Here is a 17,926-nt window from a genome sequence, read left to right as displayed (position 1 = left end):
TGTTTCTGTTTTAGAATTTTGATTACATGCTGAGTCTTTTTCAATTTTATCAAGAAGTGTTTTGAGAACTAAGCCTATATTAATAAATTCTCTTTAGGTTTATCATCACTGATAGCAAACAAATGGGAAGCTATTCTTGTTTCCTTGAAGAGGAAAAGGAACAAAGGGGCACATTTAATTTCAAAGGTTAGTACTAATAATTTATAGAGTAATAACTTAATTATATTCTTAGAATTCTAAATCCCCCAATTTTTAAATTATCATTACAATACTAAACATAACGAGTGAAAGAATTTCAGCTTTTCACTGAATCCTAAGTGGTGACTTTAAAAAGTGGAGATTCTCAGTCTTCCTAGTGGTAGAGTTTCCTTTTTCTATCCATTCCCATGCCTGTCTCTCCCCCAGTTTAAAGCACAGATATTACTTTGAAAGATGGGGCTGCCAGTTACTTGTAACTTTTGAATTTATTGGTTTAGCCCACTAAACTCAGAGCTTTTATACTATCTCTCTAGGCGTCTGAGTTACTGCACCCCTAAACTGTGAGAATATGCTTTGGTGTTCTGTACCAGTAGCTCCAGAACTTGGGGGTTTAGGGATCCATAAAATTTAAAAATAATATGGAGAAGCCTGTTTTTGATCTCCTCAAATAAGAACAAACTCCAGAATACAATCCATGGCTCTTCCCAAAACCAAAGTATTTTACTATCATTAAACCAAAACTTTAAAGGTCTCAATCTCATAATAAAGACTAGTCACTGAGTTGAGTAATTATCTTCAGGAAAAACCCCTATTGTATGATAGATTAGTGAACCACAGTGTCCCTGCTGGTATCTGGGAAATGTGGTCTGTTGCCATATTAACTATTTTGAGCTTTGCTTCACATTAATTTCCCAAGGTACATGAGAAATCGTTCTCTACTTTTCCTGAAAATTGTGAAGTCTGGTTAGCTGCTCTGACAAAATATGGATACTGTCTCCAAGGCCCCATCAATAGCAGAATGGTCGGCCTCAGAAACATTATCGTGATTTAAGATTGTCTGCTCCTATATCCCTCCTTATATTCCCTCTGTTCTCACAGACTCATTTCCTTCATTTGGTTTTGTAAATGTTCCTACTTGGTAAATATAATAAATCCTCGTGTTTATGCAATCCGGTCTCTGCAAAGGCAGAAACTATTCCCATCCTTTATTATTTTAATCATGTGCATTCTCTCTTAATCTCCTTTCCTGTTTGCTTAATTTAATTTAGTGAAGGATACACCCTACATTTCCTTCCTTTATTCCCTTCCTTCCCCTTTTTCTTTCCTTCCCTCCCTCCCCACCTTCCTCCTCCCTACTTTCTTTCCTTCCTAATGAGCTAAGAGGATATTAAACACAGGCACACACACACACACACACACACACACACACAATCCTCTAATAAACATTTTATCAAGTCTCTTCTAAATATGCAAAGAAAGCCTATAGATTTTGAGGAAGTACTCATCAAATCTTGAGGCTTAAAGTGATTCCAGGAGATTCAACTTTAAAAATTGCTTTTTCCCCCATCTAAACAGGACTGTTTTCTAGAAATATGTACTAGTTATACCTGTTCAAAGTTTAAATATTGAATATATTATGCCTTTTCCTATTAGCATTCTTATAATAAATTACTTAAATTATTATTTGGCAGTGATAGTTCCTGCCTCTAATGTGAAGATTAACAGAAGCATTTCACTTTTCAGTGCAGCAATACATTTAATGCCAAGTGGTCTTGGAGAAAGCCTCTTGATTTCATATCTATTTTGAGACCAGGAGGCTGATTCTGGCTGTGTCAGGAGCAACAACACAAGACCTAAGTTTGAAATCAAGCGCTTGAGGAATGCAAAGAGCCACTGAATATTTACTGGTGGTTTTTTTTTTTTTTTTGCTTTTTATAAAAGTTTTCTTTTTTTTTTGAAGATTTTATTTATTTATTCATGAGAGACACACAGAGAGAGAAAGAGGCAGAGACAGAGACAGAGGGAGAAGCAGTGGGACTCCATCCTGGGTCTCCAGGATCAGGCGCTGGGCTGAAGGTGGCGCTAAACCGCTGAGCCACCCGGACTGCCCATCTTTTTATAGTTTTCTTAAAGTAGTTTAGTTCAGTTTCTTAGTTTTTAATGCCCACTTACCATTAATATAAATTTTAAGTATGGCTTGAAGTATGTCTTGAAGTATGTCTTGAAGATACTTATAAAATTAGTAAATTGGGCCTTTTTAGATCTTCTTTGGTAAAATAATAATTTTCTATAATTCATCTAATTTGAATATTGCTTGGAAAAATAATTTCATTTGATTACAATTTAAAGGCAGCTGAAGAACAATTCATATTATAGGTATTATTTAGTTAGATCTATAAGGTTTATAGGATAGCATATATTTTTATAAATATCCTATAATATTATGTCTCCACATGACTTGCTTATGGGTTTTCCTAAGAAGGATTATTTTTCTTAGCAATACTACAATAGACTGTGGTTGAAAAAGCTTTTTATCTTCTATTTTAAATTCAGCCAAAAAACCCATTCTGCTATTGATTACATGAGTCAACTATAGTGCATGAGCCTGAGTCCTTAGAACAATTCATCAGCAAAGCCCCTGTTTCTGCCTTTATGGGAGCTGCTTGATTTATTACTACAAGATTGTAAAAGGGCCTCAACATCACTAATTAGTACAATGCAAAAAAACAAAACTTGCTGACTTTGTGTGTTTGGCTGTTGATGAAGCAAAAGTCACACTGGAAGCTTGCAAGTGCTAATATGTTGATGATTACTTTTACTTTTCATTCAAGAAAGGTGAGTGGTGGGCTACAGTTTCTCAGGCTCAGGTCAACTATTCTGACATAGTTGCTGAAAACTTCTATAATATTCATCAATGTTAAAAATCTCTTAATAGAAAGATGCAAAAAATTAGTTGGTGAAGGATAAGTAATAGCACATAGAACTTTTTTAGAAGTCATGGTGAGATTTTGATGGTACCAAGTGGTATGAAACCTCTCTTGACCTAGCTGACTAGTCTGTCTTTACTAGTAAGTATCTAAAGGGTCAAAGTATGGAATCGTAGTATGGTGGAATCAGTTGGAATGTCAGCTTCAAATCCCAGTGTTGAAGTCTAGTTGTCTTTGACTAGTTGGAAGAATCTTTTCCCTAATTTGATAATACCTAAATGTCCATGAGCCAAAAATGACCCAGGCTGATTTTTTTCTAGTTCACAAATATGCAAATATAAATCTGTAACTTTACGACTCCATAGGGCTTTTACCATCACCAAATAAATCTTGGACTCCATCTTCTTAGACACTAGTTTGAATCAGCAATTTCACCATCTTCAAACTTGGATTCATCTGATCCCAAGACTCTCACCTAGCCTGCCTTATCCAAAGTTTTAAAAGGTCAGCAGTACACATTAATTGCTGTCCTTCTTTGCATAAATATTTTCAACCATAAGTAGCAGCCCAGAACCAACTGTGACCTCTGGAGAGGTTCAGACAAACTAGGGTTTCCTGACCATGGTGCGTTTTATAATTTAGATCTACATTGCTGTTGTCAACCATATAAAGTGTAGCAGAGTCATGGTTAATGTCCTCTTGGCCAATAGTTGAGGGGATAGTCAAGAAAACAGAAGAGATGAAAAGAAAATAGAATTTTGATTTTGTTTCCCTCTGGCATCACTAAGTCATGGCACAGTCCATAGTCTCTACCCTGATCTTAACATTTCATTGGGATGGTTTAATAGCATAATCGTATGTTACTCACCTAAACCTCAAAAAATACCCAACATTTTCTTGAAAAGCCCCTTTCAGCTGCCCATCACGATTTCTAGTCCTGGCTTACTGAAAAAAGTGTATTTTTTGCCATGTTTTCCCCCAAATATTGCCCCTTCTTCTACTTTTGATTCTTGGCCTATGGGTAGATTCCCGTATTTTGATCATATTTCAATACATATTTTCCTGATAAAGCATGACCTAATTAATTCCCAGAAAGAATCACACTGAGATTGAGAACGAGGATGGTTATCTGGAATGGGAGATCAACAAGCTGGGAAAGCAGAAACTGCCCTTAACTAGTGGCCAATAAAGCTGGTTTCAGTGTCTGCCTTCAAAGCAGTGTTTGTTTTGAGGCAAGCCTAGCCTGGCTCGAGAAGTAACTATAACAGAGCTGCACTACTGAAAAACAATGCCAGATATGTACCTGTTGTACCTTTTCGCGTGGAACTCAGGACTGTGCTTCTGCTTCACCTGAGGTTTGGAAGGAACTTTGTGGCTTCAGAAAAGAATCCTTATTTTAGCCCAGCTTGACTCAGCTTAATTGGCTGATCTTCAGTTGAGGCCTTCCCTAAAGTAGGATTTATCTTTCCAAGAGTTTCTGTGTTCTCAGACTTCATTTAACAACAATGCCATACCAGGTGTTGGGCATATTGGAATGAAGTATGACTAGGAAGTGGTCTTGAACTGGTTGATCATAGTGTTCAGTCAGGAGGCCCTCAAATAACTTTGTCCTCACTTGGTTTAGTCATTCCTTTTCCCAACAAAATCTCAAGTAAGGAAACATACACAAAAAAATGGGACACCAAAGCAAATTAACATTTTATTAGTGGCCAGTACTGGTCACAAACCTTGTTGGAATTCTTGGAAGGCTTTGCCATACAGAAGGCTTCTTTTTCTTCAATTAGGAAACTAATCTTAAGCCAAAGCAGAGCCACGTATTCCTTCACGGCCCAAGGTCAATTTGGTCTTTACTCCTCTGGACAGGAGAATAATACTCTTCTGAGTCTGGAAAAATATGCTGAGCATGAGGCTGAGTTATTTATACCTCCAGATTTCTATCCCTAGAAAACAGGGCCAAATCAGTGCCCTGGACCATGACTAATCCAGGATAATCCTCCTCTCAAGGACTGGAAAACTGGAGGGCTGAATGAGAGGAGGGATTTTCTAGAGAGGTCACCAGGGACTTGAGTCCATGGGCCACTGCCCAGCCTTTGTTGCCACCACCTCCAGTGTGTCTAGTGAGGAAACTGGATCTATCGTAAGAAAAACAAAACAGAATGAAATATTCAATGGTTCAGCATAATTTAAACCTGTAACATTTTGATGCTGAAATTTACTGTCTTGTTTCTCAAGAACTTAAAATACACTTATGTTAATATCAGGACAGATGGTCAACCTATTCTCTTAGAGCCTAGCGTTGTGTCCAATTTTCTTGTATCTGTTGTTTTCCTGCATTAGACTGCTATCTGGGTCCCCAATGAGCCCAGAGGAGGGAGCCATAGACGGAGGAAACTGGACAAAAGTAGTTTGGCTTAAAAGGTAGAACACTTACATGAGATTGTGAGAGACACAATCTTTACTTTTATTTTTTAAAAAATGCAATTTTTTAAATAAAAAAAATAGGATAGCAATTATTCTTCTATTTAAAAATTTCACTCATAGGTTATGTCAAAGTGTTGCTTTATTCTGCTTTTTCCTTTTATAGCTGGTATGTGGTGAATGGGCCCCTTTTTATTCTTAGATTTTATGTAATATATAAAGTTAGTATTCCATGTGTTCTTTCTGCTCCACATACTAGAGTCTGGAAACAAGATTTTCTTTTTAACTTTTTAACCAATTTAATTTCTTCTTATGATAAGGAGAAGTAATGAGGCACCATGATTTAAATTATTTTTATTTATACTGAAATTGTAATCCTTATACAAAATCTTATTCAACTCCTTTCACCAAGCACCTGAATGTGTGTTTCAAACAGTAGAATTTGTTTTACAGCTTCACTAAGTTGTTTAATAGATGTTATTAAAGGATGGATGGGTGCTGTCACCCACATCTCAAAGCTCCTGTTTCTTCATCCTTTTGGGCCTTGTTCCCTGTGAATTCATCCCCTTGTATTTTTCATAATTTTACTCGTTTAATCTCTCATATGGGCTGGATGGTCTATAAAGGACTCAGTTTGGAGCCTTTCCCATGTTTTGGGGTGTTTTTATGCATTCCTACAGTTCTGAGATGTACTCAGATGAATTTCTAGTTCTCTTTTTTTAAAGCTACGTCTTATTTCTTCTCTGTTCCACATGCCTAGCTGACCTAGAAATCATTCTTGCACATGATGATGATCTATCCTAGTAAGTTGGCTAATGACCACTATGTAATAAGGCCATGGGATTACAAATTGTGAGAAAGGTCAATTAAGAGAAGCAGTACCAGTACACGATAAAAATTTTGTGGTGTTTACTCTACAGCAAACACTTTATGTATTATGATTTCCTATCTAATCCTTTCAACAACATGGTAGGATGGGTTATGACCTACCTAAGTCCTCAACATTAGTAACACTGAAACTGTAATTTGAAGGTATGTATTTCCTGGACCCAAATAAATTCTTCGTCACATTATTATCACATTGTGCTGACTTCCTTCAAACACTTAATGACCTGACCTTTGAAATGGACACATATTAACCACATATTAACTAAATATTCCCGAGCCTGATGGTGACCAATAGGGAGTGTGGGACACTAGTGGTCTCAGTCAAAGGAATGCTCAGATTATCTTCTGACTGGGATGTCTTAAATGAAGGTAGTCACATATACTCCCTCTGTCCTCTCTCAAGAGTGCCCTAGTGGTACCTGACTAGGTTTTCATAAAGTGTTAGTGGATGTTTTATAATTTCTGATTGGAGGTTCACATCTTTGGGTATGTAAAATTGTAGACCATTCAGTTTCATCAAAACATGTTTCTCTGGTTATGAAAAGTGTGAGAACAATTGACTTAAAGATTGCTCTATTATCTTTCTTATGAATTACTTGAAGCATTTATGCTGTCATGGGTGACATACCTTCCTCCTGTTTGCATCTCTTTTTTATTCACACTGTCTCATTCAACATTCTGCTGGTCAGCAGTCTTGATGAAGGAGAGGGTTTTTAGGTATAATTTAAACAATAAGGAAAAAAGAGGACTCCCCATACCTTCTTTGTAACCTTAATCACCTAAGGACAGAACCTATAAAGAAATCCTATTCTCCAAACCTAGTTTACCACTTCTTTGGTAGTTATACAAGTCAGAATTTTTTTTTTTTGAGTCATAACCAATGATTTCCCCCTTCCTCATCTTTCTGATTCATACATTCAGCAAATGCCTAATTATCTTCGGGTAGTACAAAGCTAAGAGCACTTAGAAAATGTATTTAATCTAGAAATATAACTTTAGTACTTAAAAGTGGGTCTATTTCTACCCTAGCCCTCCCCAAAATAAAATATAAAAATAGGATTCCTAACAAGTGAATATCAAATAATATCTATAAAATTTATCAAAATAGCATTAAAAAATTAGACATGATTTTATACTTTCTATTGCCAAACAAACAAAAAAAGGAAAAACAAAACATAAAACCAAAAACCTGCTAAAATGAGTAAAAGAAAAAAAAAAAAGTCATCTTTATTGGTCAATCTGTATCTCTAGTATAAGTGCACATTCCATAATAGTGATTCCACCTTGGAGCTGTTGGCTGTCTTGTTAATGCTTTTCTTATGTTCTTATGTTTTTTTTTTTTTTTTTTTTTTTTTAAATTTTTTTTATTTATTTATTTATGATAGTCACACACAGAGAGAGAGAGAGAGAGAGGCAGAGACACAGGCAGAGGGAGAAGCAGGCTCCATGCACCGGGAGCCCGACGTGGGATTCGATCCCGGGTCTCCAGGATCGCGCCCTGGGCCAAAGGCAGGCGCCAAACCGCTGCGCCACCCAGGGATCCCATGTTCTTATGTTTTAATATTTTTACCAAGTTATTCACATCCTTAAAATGTAATTTTCCTAAATTCAGTGCTCATTTTTATTCTGTTACTAATGGCATCTGCCTCAAACTGTCTTAGGAAATTTATCATACAAAACAATCAGAAGCAGAAGAAAAAGGCATATATAGAGACAACAAACTGGTGGTTGCCAGAGGGGTGAGGTGTGGTGGTGGAAATGAACAAAATGAGTAAAAGGGGGTGGGAGGTTATAGGATTCTGGTTATGGAGTGGGTAAGTCCGGGGGAAGAAAGGTACAGCATAGAGGATATAGTCTATGATATTGTAATAGTATTTCATGGCGGTAGATGGTACATACATATGTGGTAAGCATAGCATAACATGAACACTTGTCTGATCACTATGTTGTACACCTGAAACTAATGTAATACTATGTATCAACTATATTCTAATTAAAAAATAGTTTTATGTTATATGAAACTAAAATTATGTAAAAAATAATATTGATGAGAAAATGAAAGGAGAATTTATCTTCAACTTGAATACATTTCCCTATTCAAACTGTTTCAGTAACATATATTTCTCTAAATTTTTCTTAGTCCCTGAAGTTCAAGGGAAAAACAAACCATTGATCACTTATGTGGGGGATTCAGTTGTCTTGATATGTAAATGTCAACACTGTTCTTCTTTAAATTGGACCTGGTACACTAATAATGGGAGTGCACAGGTAAGATCATATGTCTTTGATTTGAAGAAAATAAAGTGAAAACTTTAATTTCATAAATAATAAGATTATTAACAGACTCAGAATTCCTAGGACTATTTGTACTTCTATTATCTTATTATTTAATATGTCTTCATAAATAAAGAGCAGTAGAATTGTCATTTCATGTTTTTAGCATATTACAATTTACACCTGAAGAGACTCTAAATGTTTTATTAACTGGTACTTCATTTTTTTAGATTTAATAACTTATTTAAATTTTTTAAAAGGAAGTTAGAATTCAATTTTATTTATTTTTTTAAATTTTTATTTATTTATGATAGTCACAGAGAGAGAGAGAGAGAGAGAGAGAGAGGCAGAGACACAGGCAGAGGGAGAAGCAGGCTCCATGCACCGGGAACCCGATGTGGGATTCAATCCCGGGTCTCCAGGATCGCGCCCTGGGCCAAAGGCAGGCGCCAAACCACTGCGCCACCCAGGGATCCCTAGAATTCAATTTTAATTGATGAGTTTAGAAATAACCCTAACAAAAAGATTCTTTTTCTTATCATTCCATGAAAGTATCTAGGAAAAAAAGGTAGTTTTCTTTTCCAGCTTCTGTCTCTGGAAACATTTGTGATAGAATGCAATACAGTGGTGCCATTTGAAAAAAGAATGAAAATTTGGTAACTTAAAACTGAGGGCCTGGGTTCTTTCAGTTAGTGGCATTGGCCTCTTTTGGCCTTCCAGAATCCTAAGGGAAGTCAAATACTTACATTCCTATGAAAAATTAATGGCTATTCAAAGAGCTGATAATAAGAAAAACATGGATATTCAGAAAAAAAATTTCTCATTTTCTTTCTTCCTCCCAAATGTTCTCTAATAGCAGGGAAATTTAGGGCGTTGTCCTAAATAGACATGCATACCTATCTACTACTCTGATACTAATGAGCATTGAAATTAAAGTCCTGTAAAGGCAAGCTGTAATTCCAGAAAGGGTAGACAGTACAAGACAGTGCAGATCTTTTTTTTTTTTTAAAGATTTTATTTATTTATTCATGAGAGAGAGACACAGAGACATAGGCAGAGGGAGAAGCAGGCTCCATGCAGGGAGCCCCCTGTGGGACTCAATCCCAGGACTCCAGGATCATGCCCTGAGCCGAAGGCAGATGCTTAACCACTGAGCCACCCAGGCATCCCGAGACAGTGCAAATCTGACAATGAAATACTAAGTTCCTTCTTAGACAGAATTGCTACCGCCACAGACTGTTGAAGGGAACCAGAAGACGAACTTAAAAGGGAGAGTGACTAATTCTGTGATAACATTGGTTTGAGTTTTTAAAGAAAGCTCCAAATCACTTAGATTTAAACCATTAATATTTCTGCTTATCTTCTTACAGATGATTAGGAAAGGCAATCATTTTGTGTAGGTAAATATTAGAAAAAATATATGTAAATCTATAAAGATAAATATCAGTTGTAGTACTTGAAATACATGGCCTAGATTATTTATATGTGACACTACACAGAAAAAAAAAACTAAATCTAATTATATTAAACTTTTAGAATGTAGCCTGTGCTTCTATCCATTTGCTGTAGTAATTTTCTCTCAATTTGGCCCTATACTTGGGTCATATTCCGCTGTGAGGGAAGTGTAGGGAAGAGGGTATAGGTCAAAACTTTAAGTCAAGTGTTTTATCAAAATGTAGACCAACCATCCCCATTGGAATCACCCGAGGTGCCTATTAAACATGCATTCCTTTGATTTATCAGCTCCGAGTTAGAGAGGGTACATTTGAACAAGCAGCACAGGCAGTGCTGTGCATAGGGAGCCAGATTGCTTTAATTTTAGGGAGCAAATAATAAACTCACAGACAGTTCTTCATCAGATAACCTCCAAGAATATTTGTATGCAGATTAGCATTTATTGAGCAGTGCAGTTGAGTGATAGCACAGTGCACATCAAATGGCATGAGAATAAGTTTTAATTTGAATAGATTAAATAAATCAACTCCAAACTAGCTTAGTATGGCCCTTGAGAGGCTGGGGAAAATCCAGTGAATCTCAGAAGCCAGCTTGTCTGAGAAAGAAATTCAGATATGAAAAGACAGGTGTGCAGACAACCACATATACCAGGCTCATGGGATTTTCACCATTTCCTCTACATCAGCTTCAAAAGCCTGAAGATTGCATCCTCATTTCCAGTCTGAGGAACTCCCAGGGTCAGGAGCAAGTGATCTTCCTTTACAGGCATGATCACACTTAGTAGTTTCATTAATTCATAAATTTAGTAGTTGATTTGATGTGCACCTGCTCTTGTAAAGGAGGAAGTACTTTGAATAGCTAGTTGGGGATCAGAATGAGAAACCCAGATGGCTGGGTTTTTCTGGATCTTTAATTCTAATATTTACCCACAACAACCTACACTATAGTTTCAAACACTGAGTGCTTAGCACTTAAAATACCCCTTCCCTTTGCTATCTTTGGGAGATGAAGTTCTTAGACTCTGATATGTAAACTTTTCATAAGCGTTAATATGCTTTATAGCTTTTGCTCAAAACTCAATCATTCAGATCATGTATCTTTTATGATTGTGATAGGAATGGGTTTTAATGTCTCCTTATATTAGGTTCCTATTGATGTTCAAATGAATGATAAGTATGAGATCAAGGGAACAAATGCCAATGAGACAAAGCTCAAGATAATGCATCTTTCAGAAGACAATAAGGGATCTTACTGGTGCCGTGCAGCTTTCCCCTTAGGCGAGAGCGAACAACGCATTGAACTTGTTGTGCTGAGTTATTTGGTTCCCCTGAAACCATTTCTTGGAATAGCTGCTGAAGTTGTTATTGTAGTGGCTGTTATTCTGCTTTATGAAACACACACCCAAAAGAAAAAGAAGCTCACAGGTAGGATTTCTTTCTTTAGATAATGTTTGCATGATGACTTAATATAGTAGTGGCTTTAGATTTTTGGGGAAATATCTAATCTTTGTTAGTTGGAGGGGTATTTATGGTGACAGCACTATGAACTTATATTGACAGTCTTTCTGTTTCAACTTCCTAAAAAAATTGTTATAAAAATGAGCTTTTTTTCCTTTTGCTTTGGTGTTACTGGTACCTAAACACCAGACAAGTGATAGGTGCTTTGGTACTAGAATATTAGAAGATTCTGTGATAGCTTAACATAAAAGATCTCAAAGACAGTCTTTCACTTAGGTAACTCACTTAGAATATATTTATCAAACATTCTGGAGTTCACATCAAAGAGACATTGGTGAGTTTTCTATTTTTGTAGCATGTACTTGATAGATTCCAGGTTGAGAAAACAATGGTCCTCTAAGAAAATTTATCTTACGTTCCATATTCTTTTCTGATTTGTACTAAATTTTTAATAACCTAAAGAATTACAAATCAATCATTCTGATCTTGAAAATCCTAGATACTAGACTATGCCTGATCAACATTGCAAGTAAGGTCCAGAGAGCAGGGAAAGAGGAGGAAGTGATGGACATGCAGGCGTCTTATGTAGTACCGTCTCTCTTTTGTTCCAAAGAGAGAAAACCACGGGATGCATTCTTAACTTGGGGAAAGTTAAGTCAACATACATACTCCATAAGAATGATAAACCAATCTTAATAAAGTCCTCTTTTATTACACAGATGATGGGAAAGAATTTGAACAAATTGAACAGCTGTAAGTATTATTTTTTACAGATAAAGTTTCATTTGAGTAAAATACAGATAAATATGAAATGGAATAAAAAGTTTGCGGTTAGACTAGGTGTTTACCTCAAAGATACAAAGGTTATGATCCAAATGGGGCACTTTTACTCCAGTGTTTATAGCAGCAATGTCCATAATAACCAAACTATGGAAAGAGCCCAGATGTCCATTGACAGATGAATATATATATATATATATATATATATATATATATACACACACACACACAATGGAATATTACTCGACCATCAGATAGGATGAAATTTTACCATTTCAATTGACATGGACAGAACTGGAGGGTATTATGCTGAGCAAAATAAGTTCAGTCAGAGAAAGATAATAATATGGTTTCACTCATGTGGAATATGTGAAACAGAACAGAGGATTATAGGGGAAGAAATCAGAATGGGAGACAAACTGTGAAAGACTCTTAACACTAGGAAATAAACTGAGGGTTACTGGAAGGGAGAGGGGTGGGGGATGGGGTAACTGAGTGATGAGCATTAAGGAGAGCACATGATGTGATGAGCACTGGGTGTTATACACAACTGATGAATTACTAAAGTCTACATCTGAAACTAATGATGTACTTATGTTGGCTAATTGAATTTAAATTAAAAGTTTGCAGTTAGGAAAAAAGTACAAGAGTATATTATGTGTGTGTTATTTTCTGAACACATCCATGTTGTGGAGAGGCAAGTGGAGTTTGCCTGCCTATATTAGTATCCCCCTTTTTCTTCTCTGTACTTCAATTTTGTCCACAACAATATGGCTTTAATGATAGTATTTGCCATATTAGGCTTTTGGATTAAATGATATTCTATCTGTAAAAATGCTTAGCATAGGCTTTGATGCACAGGGGTGTTCAATAACCATGAGGAAGTATTATTTGTGTAAAACAGTATTTCTTAACCCTTGCTATATTTTTGGTCACTTAGGATGTTCCTTAAAAATGCAGTTGCTCAGACTTTACTGAATCTCCTGGATCAGAACCTCTGGGATTGGCGCCTGGGTTGTATTTCTTTAAAATGTCTATCACTGATTCTAAGTCCCTGTCATATTGAAAATCACTGGCCTAGAATTCTATTAGTTACTATTTCTGAAAGAACACATATTGTGCCCCACGTTCTCTTATAGTCCCTTTGTTTAGAGTGGAACATGAAGAGGGCTGAGAATAAAATTATCAGGATGTAATTTAGTTCAGTGAAGATGTGTGTGACTAGTTCTTCTAAGCCAGAGGACTGAGCATGGAGTCCAGTGATGGAGGTGCCCAAGACTGGAATTAAAGTCTGAGTAACACTGCCCAGGGATGGAGCAAGAAAATGAGATCAGATTAAATTTGCTGAAGGCAATGTAGGAAATGGAAGGCCTGAACAAATATAACCAACACAGAATGGCACTTGAAGTCTATCTTCCTCAGCCAGCACAAGTTCTGTTCTAACGTGTGGTCTATAGCCATGGTTAAAGAGTAGGAGTAGGATGGACAGCTGTCATTTAGATATTCGTAGACATAATTCAAATAGTTATTTTTACTCTGTTCATGTATGGCAGGTAAGATAAATCAACATCATATGAGCTCCTAAAGTAAGGGCATGAAATAATTGTATCAGGAGTTCCCTAACCTCAGATAGGAAAAACAAAACAAAACAGTGTTATCTTAGCATAAACTCTTAATTATAGTTGGAAGGAAACTGCACCTCTTTCTGTCCAAGGAAACTTGGACATCTTGTTTGTAGTGCTATGAGTGTTTTATCTTTCTGGTTCTCTTTTACTGATACCCATTCTTATTTTTTTTTTTTTAAGATTTTATTTATGTATTCATGAGAGACAGAGAGAGAGAGAAGCAGAGACACAGGCAGAGGGAGAAGCAGGCTCCATGCAGAGAGCCTAATGTGGGACTCAATCCTGGACCCCGGGATCATGACCTGAGCCAAAGGCAGGTGCTCAACCACTGAGCCACCCCAGCGTTCCCCAAATTTTGATTAAGTTGACTTTATTACCTGCTGGTAATAGCTTAATGAGCTCAGGCCTGCCCATAACACCTAGAAGGGTATTCGTTATGCATCATTACCTAGCTTAGTCCTTCTTGTCTTATGACAAGCCCCCTTTTGTAGTATTGCCCTCATGCACATTGGGTAGACAAAGAATCATATTTAACCTCTACTTCATGGGACACCTGGGTGGCTCAGTGGTTGAGCGTCTGCCTTTGGCTCAGGGTGTGATCCTGGAGTCTTGGGTCCTGGGATCAAGTCCTACATCGGGCTCCTTGCGGGGAGCCTGCTTCTCCCTCTGCTTGTGTTTCTGCCTCTCTCTATGTGTCTCTCATGAATAAATAAATAAAATTTTAAAAATAACCTCTAATTCATTGTAATAGACATGTCAGATTACAGCATGTGTATCTCACATGTTGGCTGAACTTCTAATTGGTTATTATCTTGCAGGCCTCACAACTACACACAAATTATAGCCATATATGCAAGTCCTCACTCATGTTGGCAGAGAAGCAGTTCTCCCTCTGCATAAAACAAACAGAACTTGGTTCACTGCCATTTGTGGCAACAGCTCTTCTCTAAGCAACAGTATGAAAACAAAATCAACATTATGAGTAAAACATTTTTTTAGGAAAAATGAATTGTTTCACTTGACCTTTTACATTTTAATCTGATGGCCATGATATAGATGATGTATTGACTTGATTTAATGCAGTGTAAATATCTAGTGATTTTCTTTCTTTTCTGTGCAGGAAATCAGACGATAGCAATGGTATAGAAAATAATGTCCCCAGGCACAGAAAAAATGTAAGTCACTTCTAAATGATATTCCAAATAAAAGGTAAAATTCAATATACATAGACTATTATTCCAGCTACATTTTCTAGTTTCATATAAGACCTAATCATTCACTATGTGCTTGAATATGCTTGTTTACAATATTATAGGAGAAATTTTATAGTTATACAAAAATAAATGACATCTTTTTTTCTGTCAGAGAATATGTAGCAACCAATCTAAAAGTAAATCTTTTGCGTTGCCTATATATATGCACATATATATGTCACCACAGGCTAGTTCCTTGTACTACTTTTCATGTAGTCTTATTTTTTTTCTCTCTTAGATTTTCTGGATTTTCCTTTTTTAATTCTCATATAGTCCCATGTATTTGGCATTATAAACAAATCCACATAAGCTTATTTTCTTTACTGATTAGAACCAAAATTTTCATAGTTCATCAACATTTTTTTCCTGAGTATTTAGAAAATACTGTTAGTTTTGGCAGTCTTTTGAATCATTCCTTTCTAGCACTTTTTGCTTTACTAAAGTGATCATAAGTTATAGAATAATTAGGACATACTAATTATATTTCATTTTGCTTTATTTAACTCAGGAATCTGTGAGCCAGTGAATGAAAAACATCATGTCAAGAGTCAATGGAAGATGTACAGTTATACTTCAGCTTTGTTATGTTTCCTGTTAAGAATATCTGAGTTTTTATTTTTAAAAAGATGAAAAGTTTATGCAATATGCTCAGCAGTAGCTTTGTAATGATATATGCTATCTCAGATTATATTTTCATTCTGTAAGTATTTTACATTAAATCAAGGTCGATTATATTAAATATGTTCTATGAGCTATAACCCAGGATAATTAATTTCATCTTGGTCATCAAGAGATGCACAGAAGACATACCAGCAAAACCAGTTAATACTACACAGAACTCATGTCATTCAAGACCTGTTTATAACCAAAGAATTCTTTAAAGAGAAACTTTTGCCATTTGCCTTAAAAAGTTCTTTTCTCAATTATGCTTACTCTATGTAGAAATATTTTTAATAATTTTCATGTAATTGTCATCCTCCTGTCATATTGGAAGAAAACATCCTTACTAGGAAATGAATATTTTCTGCCTTTGCTATACAATCTCTACAAGAAAAACATACTTTTCCTCCACAAATATTGGTTTAAGGCAAGGAAATATAACTATATACTTGCCCCGAATCTTCCATCACCACAAAAGCATGTTTCCCAACCTTTGTTCTTCTCATCTCCACTGCTTTCACACAACAGGGAAAGGTGACTTTCAGTCTTCATGTAAAACATTCTTTAAATGCCATGGTTTTTGGACTTTTAAAGTTGTCCCTGGTGTTGATGCTATAGGGCACAGGTCCATATAGTTATAATATAGCACTGCTACAGGGATGCTTCTGTGGTTGGTTCATAGTTTCTTGGTATCTCTGACTTGACATCTGGTGTCCTGATAACTCTGGGTGGTTAAATATCTGAAAATGCATTATTAGTGCTTTATAGTCATGATTTCTTTCTTTGATATCCAGAAGTTCTAAATTACTTCTATGATGTTGCAAATGCCTTAGACTTTCCTTCAAAATTAGAATAGTTTCTATTGCATATATAACTGAACTATTTGACAAAATCACCATAACCAAATTAAATGAAATATGAATAGACATGAAACATTGTCAATGGCTTTGAGTGGACTATTAAAATCATACTACAGTATACTAGATTGGGTTGAGGACAACGATATGAAGCCTGCTAGGTGTCCTTAGTGCTGGTGGGTCCAGTATAGCAGAGTTCAGAACAATCAGAAGCCAAGGGGGAAGAGTTTGGGATGGTGGTAGGGAACACACAGTTCTTGGTGACAAGGAGATTAACATTTGGAGGAGTTCAATGATTTGGGGAAGAAATACTCTATAGAAATGTATACTAGGTACTGACTGAGAAAATAATAAAATTGTGGTAGTGAAAATTATAATTTATATGGCATCTTTCTCTGTGTTTAACATCTTAATGTTAAAAAATATTACTAATAGGAATAATACACATAAAGTGGTGACTTGGAAGCTGCCCATTATTTTGTTGCAGCACTATTTTGTGTGAAGCATGCTAACCATACATATATGCTTTCTTTTTTATTTTCATATATGCTTTCTTAAAGTAGAATATATCCTTTAAGTAATGGCAGATTTCCTTTTATTCTTTGTATCAGAGCCATACACCATTATTTACACCATGGTTTAATTCATTATTTGATAACATTGTATTGGATAGTATTTATATGATGGCAGACAACCAGTTAGGTCACTTAATTAATATAAACAGCTTGAATCAGTGAAAAATTAGACCTGTTATTTGACTAAGTCCAATTCAAATGGTATACTTATGATTGGTTTATATAAAACCAAAACCAATTTGTAGCTCATATGCAGTATCCTTCCATTTTGCCATACTACTTAGGCTAAGATATTTTTCAAGCAAGAGAAATTGCTGCCCCATGATAAAATAGTCTGAAATATCTGTATAGTAAATTGAATTCAAAATGTCAATGCTTGCTATTTTTCCTAGCAAAGGCAATTCATTTCAGTAATTTTAAGCAGAAAAAGTATGCAGAAAATTAGAGCTTTGGCTTTTTAGATTCTCTCTGGAGAAACTTCTGGAAAATTATTTCAGACATTTAGGTTAAAAATGGAATGCTTCCATTAACTAACCTCATGTGGAAGATAAATGGATTAACTCATAATAACCAATTGTAAATTGGCTGAAAATACTAAGTAAGCAGAAAAGCTGAAGTAGGAAACTGCTCCACGTTTACATATTAGACACCTTGGGAAATTCTATTAATCTTTCTATCTAACAGGGTTTTGCAGAATAAGTATATTTAATGATGTCTTAAAATGCCCAGATACTTTCATATTAAGTTTATGCTCTAATGTAAATCTTCTCCCATTGTA

The 17,926-nt window shown here is 35.7% G+C and overlaps 1 protein-coding gene across 1 annotated transcript in view; it reads left to right on the top strand.

Moving 5' to 3' along the window:
• EMB (embigin) overlaps window positions 1-16,947 on the top strand; it is a 48,757-nt gene extending 31,810 nt beyond the window's left edge. Inside the window, exons 6-11 of the mRNA XM_041749917.1 lie at window positions 98-186; window positions 8,353-8,480; window positions 11,086-11,365; window positions 12,118-12,151; window positions 14,924-14,978; window positions 15,565-16,947. Of these exons, the coding sequence (XP_041605851.1) occupies window positions 98-186; window positions 8,353-8,480; window positions 11,086-11,365; window positions 12,118-12,151; window positions 14,924-14,978; window positions 15,565-15,582 (604 nt within the window). The 3' untranslated portion in view covers window positions 15,583-16,947. The remainder of the gene's footprint in view (window positions 1-97; window positions 187-8,352; window positions 8,481-11,085; window positions 11,366-12,117; window positions 12,152-14,923; window positions 14,979-15,564) is intronic.
• The last annotated feature ends 979 nt before the right edge of the window (window positions 16,948-17,926 follow it).

The sequence above is a fragment of the Vulpes lagopus genome, chromosome 3 (assembly GCF_018345385.1).
Source record: "Vulpes lagopus strain Blue_001 chromosome 3, ASM1834538v1, whole genome shotgun sequence".
NCBI classification, from domain to species: Eukaryota; Metazoa; Chordata; class Mammalia; order Carnivora; family Canidae; genus Vulpes; species Vulpes lagopus.
Note: the sequence above shows the minus strand (reverse complement) of the source record. Positions and strands in the feature narration are given on the sequence as shown.